Below are 18,400 nucleotides of genomic sequence, written 5' to 3'. Positions count from 1 at the left end.
TATAGTGCAATTGTTTTACAATATATGACTCCTACTGTCATTGATGTTGTTGTTATTATTATTATTATTATATTCTAATTTGATTGGCTTTCTTAAAAACCAATGTGAATGTAATTTAGACTAATGTACAGACTAATTTAGATTAATGTACAAAATTTAATTTTTTTCATCTTTTTAAAAAAAATGCAATAAATATGATTTCGTGGACTTCATATTATATTATATTATATTATATTATATTATATTATATTATATTATATTATATTATAGCATTGTAAGATTTTTATATCATCCCTACTAAAAGGTGCATATTAGTACACTGGAGCAGGAATATGTACCCTATGAACCTGAATACTCCCAGACCCAGTGATTACGAATGATCATACCAGATGTCCACTTTCTCAGACACAGGCTCGTTCCGAATCACCTCGGGTGCCATCCAGGCCACAGTGCCTGCAAATGACATCTTGGTACTCTTTTCTCTGAGCTCCTTAGATGTGCCGAAGTCTGAGATCTTCACCAGGTCATCGTGTGTGATCAGCATACTGACAGAGAGAAGATACGTGTATAAGGCACACTTTCAGTTTGCTATTGCTTTGCACAGTTGTGTGGTTTGGTATAAACGAGGGTCTCAGCTAATGAGGCTACAGCAGCATTATACTTGGGTGATTTGAGATCTCTGTGGATGATCTTGTGCAGGTGGAGGTAGTTCATGCCGCCTGCGATGCCCATGGCCCAGTCCACCAGCAGGGATGGCATGATCTTCCTGCCGGCTCTCAGCACCTCATAGAGCTGGCCCTGCGCGCAGTACTCCATGATGATGCAGTAACACGGAGCCTGCGTGCACACGCCCCTAAAACACAAGATTACAGAGTGAAAGAGCTTAACATGAGCTGCTGTTTCTTTGCAGCCTGTCAAATTGAATTTGGATTATCAGAAAGCAGAGTTGGAAATTGCCGGGGCAAAAATGCCAACATGATTAATAATAATGCCACCAAATTATTTTCATATATTATTATTATAACATATGATATAGTTAATCAACATCATATGAGCAAGAGTGCTGTTTTCCCCGAATATCAGCACAATTGCAGATGTGATATAAATTCTATACAACAGTTTTATAAACAAGTAAATATTAATATATAGATATAAATAAACAAATAACTTATTTTTATTAATATTGTCCTATTTTCCTCAACAACCATAGTTCTAAACAAAGTCACAGATGAGCCACTGCACGTCTCTAAGTAGAGCACAGCAAAGTTTACTCGATATATATATTACAATTTGGCACAAAAAATGACACATTTAATAAGATTAAAAAATTATTTGTTATTTTAGGCCAGGTGTGTCCAGTCCTGCTCCTCAAGGGTCAAGATCAGTAATCATGGTCTTCAGGATCACTACACACTTCCATGCTGTGCTGAAGTGCAGGAGCTGAACTATGCAAGAGCTTGATTAGACACCCTACTTCTGTGTTATGCATCCGAATTGAATGGGAGACATGTTGTAACAAATGCCTGATGTATATGAGTTTCCTGGGTGCACTTGAAGACATGACGAAAATATTTATTCTTTCATCTTCTTCTGTTTAATGGTGATTTACGTCCTGATGCATCTCGCCACCTACTGGACGGTTGTGCAAGCATTGTTTCATCTAACAGGTCTGGTTCTCACCTTATTGATGAACAGGAATTGTAAGGATAAGTTCACACAACAGGATTTTAAGCCCGATTTGCAAGTTAATGAGTTTGCAGACAGGTCGGACTATGATCGGGGGAAAATCAGTGGGTAATCAGCGCTTGCCAATCTTTATTACTCAATGACGCATCAAAGAGACTCACTGATGCATTGCTGGCACCTCGCAGACAGCAAACAAATATCTAGCATGCTAAATATCTGGACCCGTTGGCCGAATAGACACAACATGGTGTCAGGTGTCTCGACAAGCTACTGCCAATGAGAGAGCAAGACATGGATTGAGGTCAGCGGAAGAAAAACAGCAGCAGCAATATGGCTTTAAGAAATGTTTGTAGACGAAATGGAGCAAATTTTTTTCAGAACAGATCATCACGCAAGCAGCTTGCAGCACTAATTTCTTCCCAATATTTTCAAATAATCAAATAATCGTGTCATTCCCATTCAACTTATTGTGTGTGCTTTTTGTGACAAAACATGGTTTGGGATTGTGTAGAGTTGTTGGGTGACAGAGTTGTTGTCAGGTCGTGTAGTGTGTCACCCCCTGTTGCGGATCATTTATGTATTGTTGCGTAGTGTGAACACCACAACTACTTCAAGACAGACAATCAAGTCATGCAGTCTGAACAGCACAGCAATCTGCCAACCTAAAGGCTGATTTATACTTCTGTGTCGAAACTACGCCGTAGCTATGCCATAGGTTGTGCATAGTAGCCTGACGTGCACCTCTCCAAAACTGTCACAGTGTGTCAAATCTACGCGGACTGCAAGCATTGTGATTGGTCTCCTAGTACCCCTCCCTCCATGTGTATTTGAGTTTTGTGTGTGTTTTTTGCACTTTAATATATTTTAATATTATACCTTCTTATTTAAAATAAAACAAAGCAAAGAACAAGTGTATTATCATTTATTATAAAACGTAGCATTACATCACTTTGTTGTCCACGATATACAGTTGTTCTGCCATGGTACGTTACAAATCCTTGTGGAGATTTGAAAGAACGCCTGTCCCGTTGTCGTCTCTTTTTTGTAGTTTGAAATAAAAAAAAATTAAATTGATATTTATTTGCTGCAGTCATGGCTATAATGCTTCTCCAACAAGCCACTTCTTCTTCAGCTTTTGCCGTGGTCCATGTGGGTTACACCAGCAGCATGCCTATGGACACTGTATACTAGTGGTTTGCATGTGTATTGCATGTTGACGTGGACAACGACACAGAAGTATAAATGAAAACCAATGCACAGCCTACGGCGTATGTCCGACGCAGAAGTATAAATCAGCCTAAAGTGTGAGTGCAGGCCAGTGGGGTGTCAATTATATTTAGCTTCCATATCTATGGGAGAAAAATCAAAAAGTCTTCTTCTTATTTTATATATATATATATATATATATATATATATATTGTGACGGGCACTCCCAGAGGAGTCAGCGTCGCCCTGGAAACCAAAGCAAAACACCTGCACGTCCTCGTCACCGGCTGATCGGTCACAGCTGCTCCCCATCAGCCAGCACATTTAAAAGGAGCACATGTTTCACTCAGAGGAAGTTCTCGAACCGAATGCAACACTGGTCTAATCCCCCTCTCCTTCCTTCACAGAAAGCAGCGAGTGACCGACAGCCCACACACTTTGGAGAACGTCAGGACACCCACTTTCACCTTGATTGGCACCGAAGAGCACGGAGAGCACACGGGAAGCACCAACCAGCAGAAAGCGGATCAGGACACTTCACCAGGCACCCTTCACTTATCAATAAACCCACCCTCCGGGGCATTTAATTCACGCACCTCTTGTCGAGTGTTTCTTCACCCCGTGACAATATATATATATATATATATATATATCTATCTATCTATATATATTAGGACTGGGCAAGTTAACGCGTTATTTTCGCATTGACGCATTAACTGATTAACGCCGACAATTATTTTATCGCGCATTAACGCAGTTTTTTATTATTATGAAAGAAGTCCGTTGCTCACTGGCTCTGAATACACATACAGACAAATCATGTGTCACAGGAGGGGATGTTCCCAATCAAATTAGGCATCAACAGTCACAAACCACTGTCCACTGTTTTTTTAACAGAAAAGAATAAAACGAGCTTGTAATCATGACTTTATAAGTTGGAAATAGGAAGTTTCCCATAGCACGTGCAGACAGCATCGTTTTGTTAACTTTGTGGTTTATTATTTTGAGTCATTGGACGCAGTAACACACGTCCCTCGCAATATATTGCTTTAAAGGCCTATCGCTTTTGCTGCTTAGAAATATTCACGCAATCATTCAGCGTTTCAGAAGATCTGCACTCCGGCGCGGTTAGTGCTCACACTCACTGATCTATATATAACTGAACCGCGATCTTGCCCAACTCTTCCAACCGAGCCAGGGACTGCTAAACGGAACGACCACACTACTGTAGTCAAACGAACCGGCATTTGGGGGTCAAACGCACTCCGGCACGGTTAAGATTGCCTAGTGTGAGCACACCCTAATTATTCTCCCGCATCCCGCACACGCGTGTCTCTACCCGCCCATCAAGTGTTGCACTTGGCTGCGATGGGTCGCGCGATCGTGCACGTCTCTAATAGCATAACTTGTTTTTCTATAACAAACTATAAAATATTTTCTATAAAAACTTTAATGTCCTGGCAGTGACAAATAGCTTGATTTATATTTCATTTAATTACATTAATGTTATAAGTTGAGATTTAGGCTACAATAAATATTTTAACTGCTACTATGTAAAAGGAACACTGCTGTAAAAGCACCTTATTTGTTTATAGTTTTTTATAACCAAATGTTATTACACTTTTGTTCATAAAGCAGTATGCCAACCTTTAAATGAAATAAACTGCACAATACACTACTTTTGAATGCATTATTAGTTTTGTGCATAGCAACAGGGGCGTCGGACTGGGGGTAAAACCAGTACTGATTACCAGGGCCCCAAAGGAAGAGAGGGCCCTTGAAAAGTCTGGAATATATATTTTCAGAGCGGGGTGGCATGGGGGCCCATCAGGACTGCCTATGCATAGGGCCCGGGATCTTGTGCAACGCACCTGCATAGCAATGGGATTAATTGTGATTAATCACAGACAATAATGCGATTAATCGCGATTAAAAAAAAATTAATCGTTGCCCAGTCCACCAGTCCACTCTGCTTTCTGATTTATATATATATATATATATATATATATTTAAACTTGAATGCAGATCAAGGATGACATGAGAAAATGTTGGTTTTTACATGTGTAAGGTAATATAAGAGCCATTCTAGCATTACGGACGTGGCGTTTGCAGTCAAAATTTGCAATAAAATTGTATATTCATAGCAAATAAATTCATTGCAAAAAAAAATAAAAATCATCTGTTTATATTTTTCTAAACCCCTAACAAAGGAGTGCACAGTGCAGACATCAGAAATATATTAGTCTATAAATTTGTTTTATATTTTAGGTGAGGAAAATACACTTGTGTTACGGACATGAAAAAAAGACACCAATTTTTCAGAGACAATATATTTTGTAGACTTTTTGTGAATTACAACACACAAACCAGAAGCAACAGTATCTACCAAATGGAGAAGGATTGGGCTCTTTGCAGGTCATAACAGATCCATTTTATTTCGAGTAAAAATAATATATATAAGTATTTATTTTGTTTTCGCATTTCGGAGTAAAAAACATTGTTACGGATGTAACATTCTAAAAGCGGAATTTATCCAACTATGGAAACGTGTGTAAAAACAACTTTATAAGAGATCTCTAATGGATATTTAAACTAAAATGACAAGGCAAATGGTTATGGATTATGTACTGTATAGCATGAGATTATATAGCATGCTTTCATACCATCTCTCGGGCTGTTAAGTGTAACCAGTGTGAGACTTGTATTAAAAAAACACATCAGTTTACAGTAGAGACAGATGCAGTTGTAACCTAAACATTGTGTTTGACGTCGTTAAATTACCTAATGGACTGATGATGCTCCAATTCGTTGCTGATCAAGATTATTTAAATGGTTGACTGTCATGAACACTTGTTTTAATGACACAAACATAAAATAAATAACTTAGTAACAAAACAGATTAAATAAAAATATGCAATTTAGTGCAAATCTTTATAGAAATGCTCCTCTCCAGAGTTATTTATGGAAACTGAATGGCTTGAGGTGGGCTGGGCTGTATAAGCTGTTTATGATTTCTATCTGCAGCTGAAACACTGAGATGTGATACATTTCAGTAAGATTTTATGTTTCTTTTAACATACCTTCTGATGTTTATTTCATGCTATAACTAGTAGTAAAGAGGGCTGCTGCTTGAACTGAGGCGCGACGATTTGTCATCAAACATTAAAGAACGTCAAAATGATGTAGTTTGAAGTATAGTTTGAATTTCATGATAAACTGAGGCTTTGTTACTTTTATGGGTATTGGATGGAAGGTATGCTTTAATTTAAAATGCATCAGTTGACAACAGCATGGACTCAAAGATTGACCTTGGCATTTAATGATTGATATCAGTTTGTTTAAAAAAAAACTGAAATCAGGAAATCAATATTTTCAACGTAGTCCCTTTTTGAAGTGCTGCAGGCATGCTCGAATGCTTTATTTTCCTAATTTGTTTGTGAAATAAAAGTATTATAGGCAATAAGGTATATTGTTAAATTGTAGCCTATAAAAATTTACTTTCAAGTGTCACCTTGTGTTTTTATTCACTTTTATGTTGACAATTTTGATCAAGAAATATGCAGAAACAAGAGCTGTTGTAAAGCACCATACCATTTTACTTTTTTCTGTTTAACTTTACAGTGTAAATCAAAATAAATTATTTGATCGGTAATATTATTTTTAAAATGAGAGAATCCATAGCTTATTTTGAAAATAGGCTAGACTGCAGTTTCATGTTGCTTCCGCACAACGAAATGAACTAAACATTTTAACTTGCACCTTGTGTGTGACATGATTTACACACAGTGTGTGTCTTCTCCAGGTCATGCTTACCAGGTTGTTCATAAAAGCCGAAATGTGCCCAGATGTCAGCTTTTAAAGTATTTGGAGCATTTTTACATTACATTTACATTTAGTCATTTAGCAGACACTTTTATCCAAATCGACTTACAAATGTGGACAATGGAAGCAATCAATATCAACGAAAGAGCAAAGATATGCAAGTACTATAACAAGTCTCAATTTGCATAACACAGAACACGTAGCAAGGTTTATTTCTTTGAATTATATAATAAATAAAAAGAAAACAGATAGAATAGAAAAAAATAGATAAAGCTAGTGTTAGAGGCCTTTTTTGCTTTTGTTAAATGTATAATAAATAAAAGGAAAACAGATAGAATACAAAAAGATTAGAAAATCTAGTGTTAGTAAGCAGTTAGTAAATAAACAGAGCGCAAGTCTTAAAGGGACAATTTTTATTTATTTTTTAAGAATAGAATTAGAATAGAGAGTGCTAGAGTTAGAGGGTCAAATAAAGAACATTTTAATTACTCGCAGTTGCGTCTCATCTCCCTCCACCATTGTACAGTATGTTACTGCGACAAAGCACGTATGCGACAAATGATGTCAGAAAACCGTCAGTACGTTATAATTGGTTATGGTCTATTGGTTAGAATGAATGGCACTATGGCAATGTTTATAGTATTTATAATGTTTGTAAACATTTAATTTAAGATACTTTACATAATTTTTGAATATAATAATAACAAGCATCATGTGACTTATACACTGATGCGACTTATCTGTGTTTTTTTGTCTCTCAACAATGCAATTTTGACACAGACACTCTGAGGCGACTTATTTTCTGGAAAATACACTATTTATAATCATACTTTTATATAATGAGGGTGATGCTGGTGTGCATGTTTGCATTCACTCACTTGAAGGTAATGATGTTGGGGTGTTTGAGCTTGCGCAGATGTTTGATCTCAGTCTCCTTGATGTCTCGGACTTTCTTCACAGCCACCTCCTCACCATGAAACTTGCCCAGGAAAACAGCTCCCTGCGCCCCGCTGCCCACCCACTGCAGCTCGGAGATCTCCTCGAATGGCACCTCCCAGGATTCTGGAAGAGACATTCCCAACATCGGCTCACTAGAAATACCTAAATACACTTCTGCAAAACTGAAAAAACCTACCTGCAGATTTCAGTTTTAAACTCCAAACTTTTATTCCTTTGCACACAAAGTATGATTTACAGGTCCACATTTTTGATTAATAAAGCCTAATTTTCACACATTTACTTGAGGAATATCATGTTATGAATTCAAAACAATTTTAGCATGCTGTGACATTTGAAAACTAACTTCTTTTGAATGTTAGTGTAACATATCCAGCTTCATATGTATGGGTTTTTATATTTGCACTGGCTATTTACACTAAGTGAAAATAGAATATTTTCTTAGCGATGTATGCTATTTACACTAATTGCAAATAGCTATAGATTCTATTTACACTTTGTTAACATAGCAGGATTTTCTTCTATTTATACGACTTATTGCAAATAGTGCCAATTATCTGCACTTTAGTATTGTAGTACATTATAAAACAGTACGCAATAATAATGTATTAAGTATAAATTATAATTTTAATTCAAATTATTAGATGGATGCCACCTTATTGGGACGATAAAGCCCTCCCTACACCTACCCCTAACCGTACCCGATTTTTATTGTCAACTTTTTGATAATTTCCTTCATTTTTATTGAAAAACATGCCTTTCTGATGTGATTTGAGATTTGAAAAGGTGGTCAAAAACTTGGGTCGATCGCGTCAAAAAGCACGTGCTTTATCATCTACTCCACTGAAACTGATGTTTGATGAGAATCTTTTGTAGTCTACCCCAATCACACCTTGGTGGGTGGAGTTAGTGTAAATAGCCTCTGCCAACAAGGCGGGCTGTTTGCATTTAGTGTAAATAGACACTCTGTTTTATATTCAGAAGGTTTGTTCGGTAGCTCATGCAGTATGGCATTCAACTTAAGAGGTGAAGAGCTCGGGTGCGAATCCTGTGAAGCTATGGTTCCACAAAACAATTCAAACCTGCATATAAGGAGGTTCAAATTGCACAGTTGCATCAAAAAAATCTGCTTTAATACCAGTTTTGCATTTGTTAACGCTATCGGGTAGGTTTAGGGTTGGGTTTGTCGTATGGGATATTTCCAACACGATAGAGCATTAACTTTAAGCAACACTCCCTGGATATCCAAATTCTGAACCACCGCAATATGTACCTGAAGCAACGTAATAAAAACACAGCAATAGATGCTTATATCAACATAACAAAAACATGCCAGGGTCACGAATTGAACCTCCGCTTTAGCGCCACTCACTGGACGTTTTACTTTGAAACTGCCTGGAAACATGCAGTAAGGCACAAAATAACAGTGATGCAGAAATGTATTTGGAGGCACGTATTTCCAGTGAGCCTGGGTTGGACATTCCATTATCCCCGTCCAAAACGACATTAAAACACCCTGACTGTTTTCAGACTGCCGTACTCACCCTCCTGGCTCTGCTTGTGCTCTGTCGAGTAGGCTTTCCCGATCATTGTCCACACTGGCTTGAGGCATCCGAACAAGCCTTCCAGAAAGCCTCCTCCACCCGCCTGCAGCCGGAAGCTGTCGGACTGGTTGCGCATGGCTCCGCCCTCTGCCCCGCCCTCCTGCAGCTTGAGCACGCTGTTGGAGAAGTTGGTGGGCTCGTCACTCAGGGTGGGACTGTTGCTGTGGGTGTGAGTGCCACTGCAGCCCCCCACCGGGTCAATGGATAGCACATTACGGAGCACGCACTGGGTCGGGGTGAGCTCGGTGTCTGGCGTGCTCGCTGGCACCTCCGAATCGGGCCGACAGAAGGAGGGTTCGGAGAGCGGGGTGCTGAACCCTGAGAGGGATGGGGAAGGGGCATGTTGCTCATGGACACAAGCCATGGGGGCAGAAGGGGCGAGGGTGGCCCACTGCGCTACCCACCCTTAAGAAAAGTGGCCCTCACCACTCGCTCTGTAGCAGCGCTGCTCGTCAACACACCTGGAGAGAGCAATCAAACACAAGCCGTGAGTGCTGAGAAAGAGCATGATTCTGCTTACTGCTTACTATGAATGGCAATCAAATAGCGGAGTGTACTGGAGAAGTAGTGATTATGGTGCACTGATAACATGTGTGGATCAATACCAACAATGCGAGGATCTGTTCAGGTATGTAGGAACCACCTAAGCAGACTGTTTTCAGACAGTGTTCTCAACCAAATTCAAGTTGGAAAGAGTAAAAACGCACATTTAAAGGAATAGTTCACCCAAAAATGAAAATTCAGTCATTAATTACTCACCCTCATGTTGTTCCAAACCCATAAGACCTTCGTTCATCTTTGGAACACAAATTAAGATATTTTTATATTACATTTTTTATATTAAATCTAAGGGGTCTATGACCCTCCATAGACAGCAATGTAACTTGTTTTCTTTGCAAACTTTTTCTTGTTCTTGTAGCTTGTTTTCTTTTAATTCAGCTTCGTAAATTAAGGTTGAACTACTGATGTCACTTGGACTGTTTTAAAGATGTCTGTACTACCTTTCTGGGCCTGGAAGCATTTCAGTTATGTAGCGAGGGTCTATGGAGGATGAGAAAGCTCTCTGATTTCATCAAAAATATCTTAATTTGTGTTCTTGAAAATCGGGCAAAAAGACGAAGCTCCTCACGAAACATTGTGAATGACATACATCATCTGCAGTGCTTCATAAAGAGCTCTTCTGATGTGATTCTGATGTGCAATTGCTTGCTTTGATTGGTGGAGAGCTCTCTGCAGAATCATGGGTAATGTAGTTTTTCACTAGGAAATCTGCTGTAAAACACAAGCTTAAATAACTTATTTAACTAAACGTTATAACAAGTTTAAATAATGTAGGCTGATGGCTTCAACAAAATGCGAATATCATCGATTAACAACTTCATGACTCACAGTAGTTCTGTTTTTAAGGGTGTATAAATTATCATTGAAAATCAATGCCCCATCGAGGAAAACGAATGGGATTTTAACTTCTGGAATTAGATTTTTATTCCTTTTTCAGAAGAATCATTATCACTTCAGCAACATGCCCATTCTTTGTCAAACAAAGCACTACTTTACAAACTACCCATGTGTGAAATACATTTTTGGACTCAAAATCTCCCACTGATGAACCGCCCTTTTGATAACGAATGCAATTCCATTCATCAACAGTGCCATATGCACTCGGTTATCCTTCTAAAAAAATGGTCCTGTATGAGTGGTTTTCTATTTATAACATGATAGTTCGGGAATATGGTACAAGCAAGAGTGCTGTTCTTCGTATTATCAGCACAACTGCAAATGTGACTTTATACAGTAGTTCAGTTTACAAAATGTTCATATTAAACAGCATTTTGGACACAACATTGTCAATAAAGATGGTATTTTGCTGTATTTTGCAGATGTTCTAAACAAAGCAGAACTGCTGTGCTTTTCCGAGCAACACACAGCACAGCGGTGTTCTGTTTTGTTTCTGTGTTTTTGAACAAATCAGGCAAATAAATGACTCACTGAGCCATTCCTCGTTTCTAAATGAATCATCTGTTTTGAATGAATCAGTGAAAGAAATGATTCAGTGCCACTTATTGGCAATTAAAGGAAAACCTGGTCTGTTTTCATTAATGGATTATGATACCTCATGGTATCCTGATACTTCAGCTGGTATAGTATTTTAGGATATATTTATGGTATCGTGACAACCTTAGTGTCTGTGTTTGAAGCATCTGATGTCCATATGTACATAAACACCACTGATCCTCACCAACTTCTCCAAAACACTCGCTGTACATTCATTTTGACAACTACATGAATGTATTGCACTGTGTTCAAGTAGAAATACAATGTTATAGTGATCAGTGCGGCAAGAGAACATGCACTATTACAGTCGTCATCTATCAGACTTTGCTAGCACAACACTGGTTTGCTTTTTCCAGCCGAGAGCTGTAGTTTGTGTATCATAGGCTCATGCAGCTTCAACACAGCCCAATAAGAAACAACTTGGGCTGCTCTGAAACAATCACAGAATATGGGAGAACTTGTGTTAAATTAATTTTAGGTTTTCTCGTGCCCTCTAGTGGGTTGTGGGCCCTCAGGTGAAAACCATTGCTATAGGTGATACAGGCTGGTGCCGATACAGGATGGCTGCCTCTGTGACATGCTCTGCAGTTGTTTTTGTGTTTTTGTTAGTTTGTCCTGTCTTTAGTTATATTCCTGCAATCAGTTTCACCAGGGACGAATTGCTGGACATTCTGCACCTCATATCTCCCGATATATTACCGGTTTTCAACTATTCTGATGTTTTGCTGGACATTTTCGCCTGTGAAGCAGCTGCGCTGATCATGCACTTCAAGACGAGAAGACGAGGAAAGAGAGCTGGTGTGCTTGTGAAACTCAGAAAACACGGATTTCGAATGCCGTTGCCTAGCATCCATCTGGCAAATCTCCGCTCTCTACCCAACAAAACGGATGAACTCCTTGTGCTCTCCCGTGCTTTTATGGACAAATAAGGATTTTGCTCTGTGTTTCATGGAAACTTGGCTAAACGATGCCATTCCAGACAGCGTGCTCCATCTGCCGGGCTTTCAGCTGTTCAGAGCAGACCGCAATGCAGAATCAATGGGGAAATCACGCAGCGACGGGACATGCTTTTACATGAACAAAAGGTGGAGCACAGATAACAGTGTTAAAGAAGATGTGCTGTTCAGATCTATAAAAACTCTTCATTAACTGCAAGCTGTTCTATTCGCCGCGGGAGTTTCACTCGTTCATTCTGGTGAGTGTTTACATCCCTCCGCAAGCGCACGTGAGCTCAGCTTTACAGAAACTCGCTGATCAGATCACAGAGACAGAACAACAACACCCGTACTCTGTTTTAATCATTCTTGGGGACTTTAATAAAGCAAATCTCTCCCGTGAACTGCCACAATACAGACAGCATGTTAAATGTCCCACCAGAGACAGTAACATACTAGATAACTGTTACACCACAATAAAGGATGCATATCAATCTGTTCCACGAGCAGCTTTGAGGCGCTCTGATCACTGTTTGGTTCATCTTATACCGACCTACAGGCAGAAACTAAAATCAGCTAAACCTGTAGTAAGGACTGTGAAAAGATGGACTAATGAAGCAGAGCAGGATTTACAAGCTTGTTTTGACCTCACTGATTGGAGTGTTTTTGAAGCTGCTGCCACTGATATGGACAATGGACGATCTGAACGAGTTTTATGGCAGGTTTGAAAGAACACCCATCACCTGCCCTGAACACCTCTCCACACAACTGTTCACACCATTCACACCTCTTGCAACCCACCCTGAACACCTCTCCAAACAATGGGGCAGCTGTGGCCTAATGGTTAGAGAATTGGACTTGTAACCCGAAGGTCTCAGGTTCGAGTCTCGGTGCTGGCAGGAGTTGTAGGTGGAAGGGAGTGAATGAACAGCGCTCTCTTCCACCCTCAATACCCATGGCTGAAGTGCCCTTGAGCAAGGCACTGAACCCCCAGTTGCTCCCCGGGCACTGGATATATAGCTGCCCACTGCTCCGGGTGTGTGTTCATGGTGTGTTCACTTCTCACTGCTGTGTGTGTGCACTTGGATGGGTTAAATGCAGAGCACCAATTCCGAATATGGGTTACTATACTTGGCAAGGGTCACTTTCACTTTCACTTGATTTTCACAACCGCTCACACCATTCAAACCTCCTGCAACCCCCCTCTCTCCCACACCTGCAATTCAGATCAGCGAAGAGGAGGTGTGCCAGGTCTTCCGGAAGCAGAAAAGGAAAAAAGCACCAGGCCCAGATTGTGTTACATCAGTCTGTCTGAAATCCTGTGCTGACCAGCTGGCCCCCATCTTCACACAGATCTTCAACAGATCACTGGAGCTGTCCAAAGTCCCTTCATGCTTCAAATGCTCCACCATCATCCTCATCCCAAAAAAATCCAAAATTACAGGACTAAATGACTACAGGCTTGTGGCTCTAACATCTGTGGTCATGAAGTCATTTGAAAAACTGGTGCTGGCCCACCTGAAGGACATTATTGGACCCTTACTGGATCCTCTTCAGTTTGTCTACAGAGCAAACAGGTCTGTGGACAATGCAGTAAACAGTGGACTGCATTATGTTCTGCAACATCTAGACAGACCAGGGACTTATGTGAGGATCGTGTTTGTGGACTTCAGCTCGGCCTTTATCTCTATCATCCCAAACCTCCTCCTGCCCAAACTAACTCAGCTCTCCATGTCCACCTCCGTCTGTCAGTGGATCAACAGCTTCCTGACAGACAGGCAGCAGCTAGTGAGGCTGGGAAAATAAACATCCAGCACCCGTACAATCAGCACCGGAGCTCCCCAGGGCTGCGTTCTCTCCCCACTGCTCTTCTCCCTGTACACTAATGATTGCACATCTAAAGACCTCTCTGTCAAGCTCCCGAAGTTCGCAGACGACACCACACTCATCGGTCTCATCCAGGACGGTGACGAGTCTACCTACAGACAGGAGGTTAAAGAGCTGGCTGTCTGGTGCAGTCTCAACAACCTGGAGATCAACACACTCAAAACAGTGGAGATGATAGTGGACTTCAGGAGAAACCCCCCTGCTCTCCCCCGACTCATCATCATGAACAGCACTGTGCCTGCAGTGGAGTCATTCAGGTTCCTGGGAACCACCATCTCTCAGGACCTGAAGTTGGACATTCACATTGACTCCATTGTTAAAAAGGCCCAGCAGAGGTTGTACTTCCTTCGCCAGCTGAGGAAATTCAACCTACCACAAGAGCTGCTGAAGCAGTTCTACTCTGCCATCATTGAATCCGTCCTCTGCACTTCAATAACTGTCTGGTTCAGCTCAGCTTCTAAATCTGACCTCAGAAGACTACAGAGGGTAGTCCGGACTGCTGAGCGAATCATCGGTACAACCCTCCCTTCTATTCAAGAACTGTACTTATCCAGAGTGAGCAAAAGGGCCGGCAAAATCACACTTTTTGTTTTGTCGCTGTCATTCTGTTACACTGCGGAAGCTTCTGTCACGAAAACAAATTCCTTGTATGTGTAAACTGATTCTGATTCTGACTGGGACAATATGAGGAAATATGCATAAAATAGTCTTAATATAACTGCAGATGCAAGAATGTTTTTTGTTCTTCATATACTGAATGTGTACAGTGCAAGAGTACTTTCACACTAACTACTGCTGATTTATTGTATTATTATTCATTTTTGCACTGCTGCAATGTGAGTGACATGCCAAAATAACATATAACAGTAAAAGATTAACTCTTTATTGTTTCAAATGACTCATAACAATTAAACAACTAATAACTGAGAAAAGCCAAACAACACATTAAGTAAAAGATGAACTCTTTATTATGTCAAATGACTAATAACTTAAAGGGTCATCGGATGCCCATTTTCCACAAGTTGATATAATTGTTTAGGGTTGTAATGAAAACTCTATAACATACTTTGGTTAAAATGTTTCAATGGTTGTGTAAAAAACACACTTTTTACTTTAAGCAACCAGTTTTGTTGCATTTCTCTTTAAATGCTAATGAGCTCTGCTGACCCCACCCCTCTCTTCTGTATGGGGGGGGGCGAGCCGTCCTGTTTACTTTAGCCACATTTAGCTGCATTTTTAGCCGCAAAACTGGCTGACTAGCACATTATTAGCAAAGGTGATTTGCAAAGAATCATAGAAGAACCTTATACTCACTTCTTCTGAAGGTGAAGCTGGATCACAAATGATTTGCACAAACATAGACACATTTAGGTAGATCAGGGGGCATTCCCTTCAAAAACGAAAGTAATGTTAATCCTCTGCGTCTTCAGCAGCTCAGATGTTGGGAGTAAATGACGACTGCTATGTTCATTATTACATCCAATAACAAAACACCTCAATCGCTTAATCGGAGACATTCTTGTCTACATCTGCTCCGGCGGTGAAACAATGGAGGACTGATGACAGATGCCAAAGACAGCACTTACTGCAGCATGAGAACAGTAATCGTGTTCTCAAAAATAATCTGACTTTATGAGCAATTCATCTGCACATCAGTGGCACTGATATGAGCACTGGACACCCCTGACATCTGATTGGCCAACAAAAAGTTGGCAGTCCTGTTGGAAGTAAGCTGAAGTTTTAGGTTTCCTGAACAATATTTATAAAATTCACTGTATAAGTTAATGTTAGATCTTTTGCCGAAACCGCTGGTTAATCAGATTATAGAAATAAGAGAAATAAGTTCCAATACCCTACAATACAATTCCAACAGTTTTCAAGTTACGGTAAGAATGTATAGCTAATGGGGTAATGTGAAGTAATCAGCAATCATAGGATTTGTTCATGCTATTTTTTTTTTTTAATGCCAGATTGGAGTTATACACTGATTTTCTGTCATGGTCTATGGACCCCCTGAATTAGCCTTGCCCCCACATGTATAAGAGTCTAGCTCCACCGCTGCTGCACATCATTAAAAAACGAACCTTTGTCGATCTCTAAGAGGTGTGCATATATTCAGTGCTTAGTGCTTAGATTTACATCTATTTTTTTTTTTTTTTTTTTTTTTTTGTGTTGTTATGTTGTTGTTCCACTACTTTTTGTTGACATTGATTTTGTTGGCCTAGATAACTGTTTTGCATGGTTAAATGCTTAGTTGACATTCAATATTTAAATATTAAGCTAAAACCATTTTAAACCATTTTTCTAATTCTATAATAAATCTATACATTCCGTTTTGACATTGTCACACTGCTGTTTTTGGTGAGCTGCTCGATGTATTTCAAGTGAACTGGTGACAGGGCAGCTGAATATACTGTACAGGTCTGTATTTACATCCATTCTAAACAAAACCCCTGATGTTCACGGACATGTTATTTGTGATTTACCCACAATCCCACGGGCTGGCCCTGCTTACTGCAACGCACTCGCTCGCGCTCGCGTTCCGTCGCTCTCTGCACAATACGACAGGATTGCATAACAAACGCACGCGTTCTCACACAACACGATTCTTCACGCGCGTCGTGTCATTACACTATTACGCGCGTGCAGTCAAAAGCATCGCGCAAACGCGGATGAAAGTGCAGTAAATGGACGCGTTCGATCAGATGTGATGTCATTGGCGTCAATGGCGTGTGTGAACGCGTGAATTACCGCAACGAGTGATGCGCTCCCAGCATCAAACACACACACACACACACACACACACACACACACACACACATCGCGTCTCGATTAAAGCGCTCTCCGCGGCTGGCCCGAGCTCTGCGTCGCTTCGTGCGCGGTGATGATGGAGCAGTACCGTATCTCCGGAGGATGCTGCTGCCGTCGCGGTGTCAGGAGACGGGAGTATCCGCTGTGGTCCTCCGCGGTAAACGCGTTCTCCTCTGTCACCGAGCGCTGCTGCTCTCCAGGCTCGGCGTGCTTTCACCGGATCCCGTCGGCTGGACTGCTGATCGCGGATTTGGGCTTCATTAGTCGAGCGGAAGGAGCTGTTCCTCCTCTACGGTGCTGAAGTGACGTCACGCGGCGCTGTGACACCGCTAGGGGGCGCGCGCGTCAGAGTCAGCGCGGACATGATGTCAAAGCCTCATGCGATGTGTCTGTGACCTTCTGATGAATTCACGTTTAAAAGCGTTTAAGAATCTGCTCTCTTGATCGAAGGTGTTTATACGCTGCGTCGATAGATATGATTCATATCACACTTGATATGGAAATAGCTATATGATACACACCGACTGCACGAAATGTTACTAATTGATATGTATTATAATAATAATAGACTTAATAAATAAATAGATACATGTAGTCATTTAGCAGATGTTTTCATCCAAAGCGACTTGATGAGGACAAATGAGGACAACAGAAGCAATCAAAACCAACAAAAAGACATTAATTAATATTTCCCCCAGGCTGTCAGAGCTGGATATTCTTAATTTCACCCCATTACTCAAAGCAATAAATGATGATCTTCAACGCTGGATGAATGTGCTGTTTGCGCACCGATCCATTCTGGCCCTGCTTACTGCAACGCATATCGGTCGCGCTCCGCGTTCCGTCGCTCTCTGCATTCTACAATGGATTGCAGTAACGCAACCCACTGTCACACGCTGTTTCAATCTTGTCAGGTTACCTATTCCTCGCAGTCAAAAGCATCGCGCAACGCGGATGAAAGTTGCAGTCAATGGACCGTTCGATCAGATGTGATGTCAGTGGCGTCAATGGCGTGTGTGAACGCGTGAATTACCGCAACGAGTGATGCGCTCCCAGCATCACACCACACACACACACACACACACACACACACACACACAACCGCGTCTCGATTAAAAGCGCTCTCCGCGGCTGGCCCGAGCTCTGCGTCGCTTCGTGCGCGGTGATGATGGGAGCAAGTACCGTATCTCCGGAGGATGATCTGCTGCCGTCGCGGTGTCAGGAGACGGGTGTATCCGCTGTGGGGTCCTCCGCGGTAAACGCGTTCTCCTCTGTCACCGAGCGCTGCTGCTGCTCTCCAGGCTCGGCGTGCTTTCACCGGATCCCGTCGGCTGGACTGCTGATCGCGGATTTGGGCTTCATTAGGCGAGCGGAAGGAGCTGTTCCTCCTCTACGGTGCTGAAGTGACGTCACGCGGCGCTGTGACACCGCGCTAGG

The 18,400-nt window shown here is 41.1% G+C and overlaps 1 protein-coding gene across 3 annotated transcripts in view; it reads right to left on the bottom strand.

Moving 5' to 3' along the window:
- map3k12 (mitogen-activated protein kinase kinase kinase 12) overlaps positions 1–18,167 on the bottom strand; it is a 50,387-nt gene extending 32,220 nt beyond the window's left edge. For 2 of the 3 annotated variants that reach the window (XM_042730570.1, XM_042730572.1), the window contains exons 1-5: positions 17,052–17,271; positions 9,216–9,736; positions 7,593–7,776; positions 662–853; positions 387–545 (exon numbers count right to left, since the gene is read on the bottom strand). In XM_042730570.1, the coding sequence (XP_042586504.1) occupies positions 387–545; positions 662–853; positions 7,593–7,776; positions 9,216–9,639 (959 nt within the window). In that variant the 5' untranslated portion in view covers positions 9,640–9,736; positions 17,052–17,271. Of the gene's footprint in view, positions 1–386; positions 546–661; positions 854–7,592; positions 7,777–9,215; positions 9,737–17,051; positions 17,272–18,145 lie in introns of those variants that run through there. The other variant, XM_042730571.1, reaches the window with a different exon arrangement.
- Positions 18,168–18,400: the final 233 nt, after the last annotated feature.

Source organism: Cyprinus carpio, chromosome B9 (assembly GCF_018340385.1).
Source record: "Cyprinus carpio isolate SPL01 chromosome B9, ASM1834038v1, whole genome shotgun sequence".
Lineage (NCBI taxonomy): Eukaryota > Metazoa > Chordata > Actinopteri > Cypriniformes > Cyprinidae > Cyprinus > Cyprinus carpio.
The sequence above is the reverse complement of the archived record's forward strand: the minus strand, read 5'-3'. Positions and strand labels throughout refer to the sequence as shown.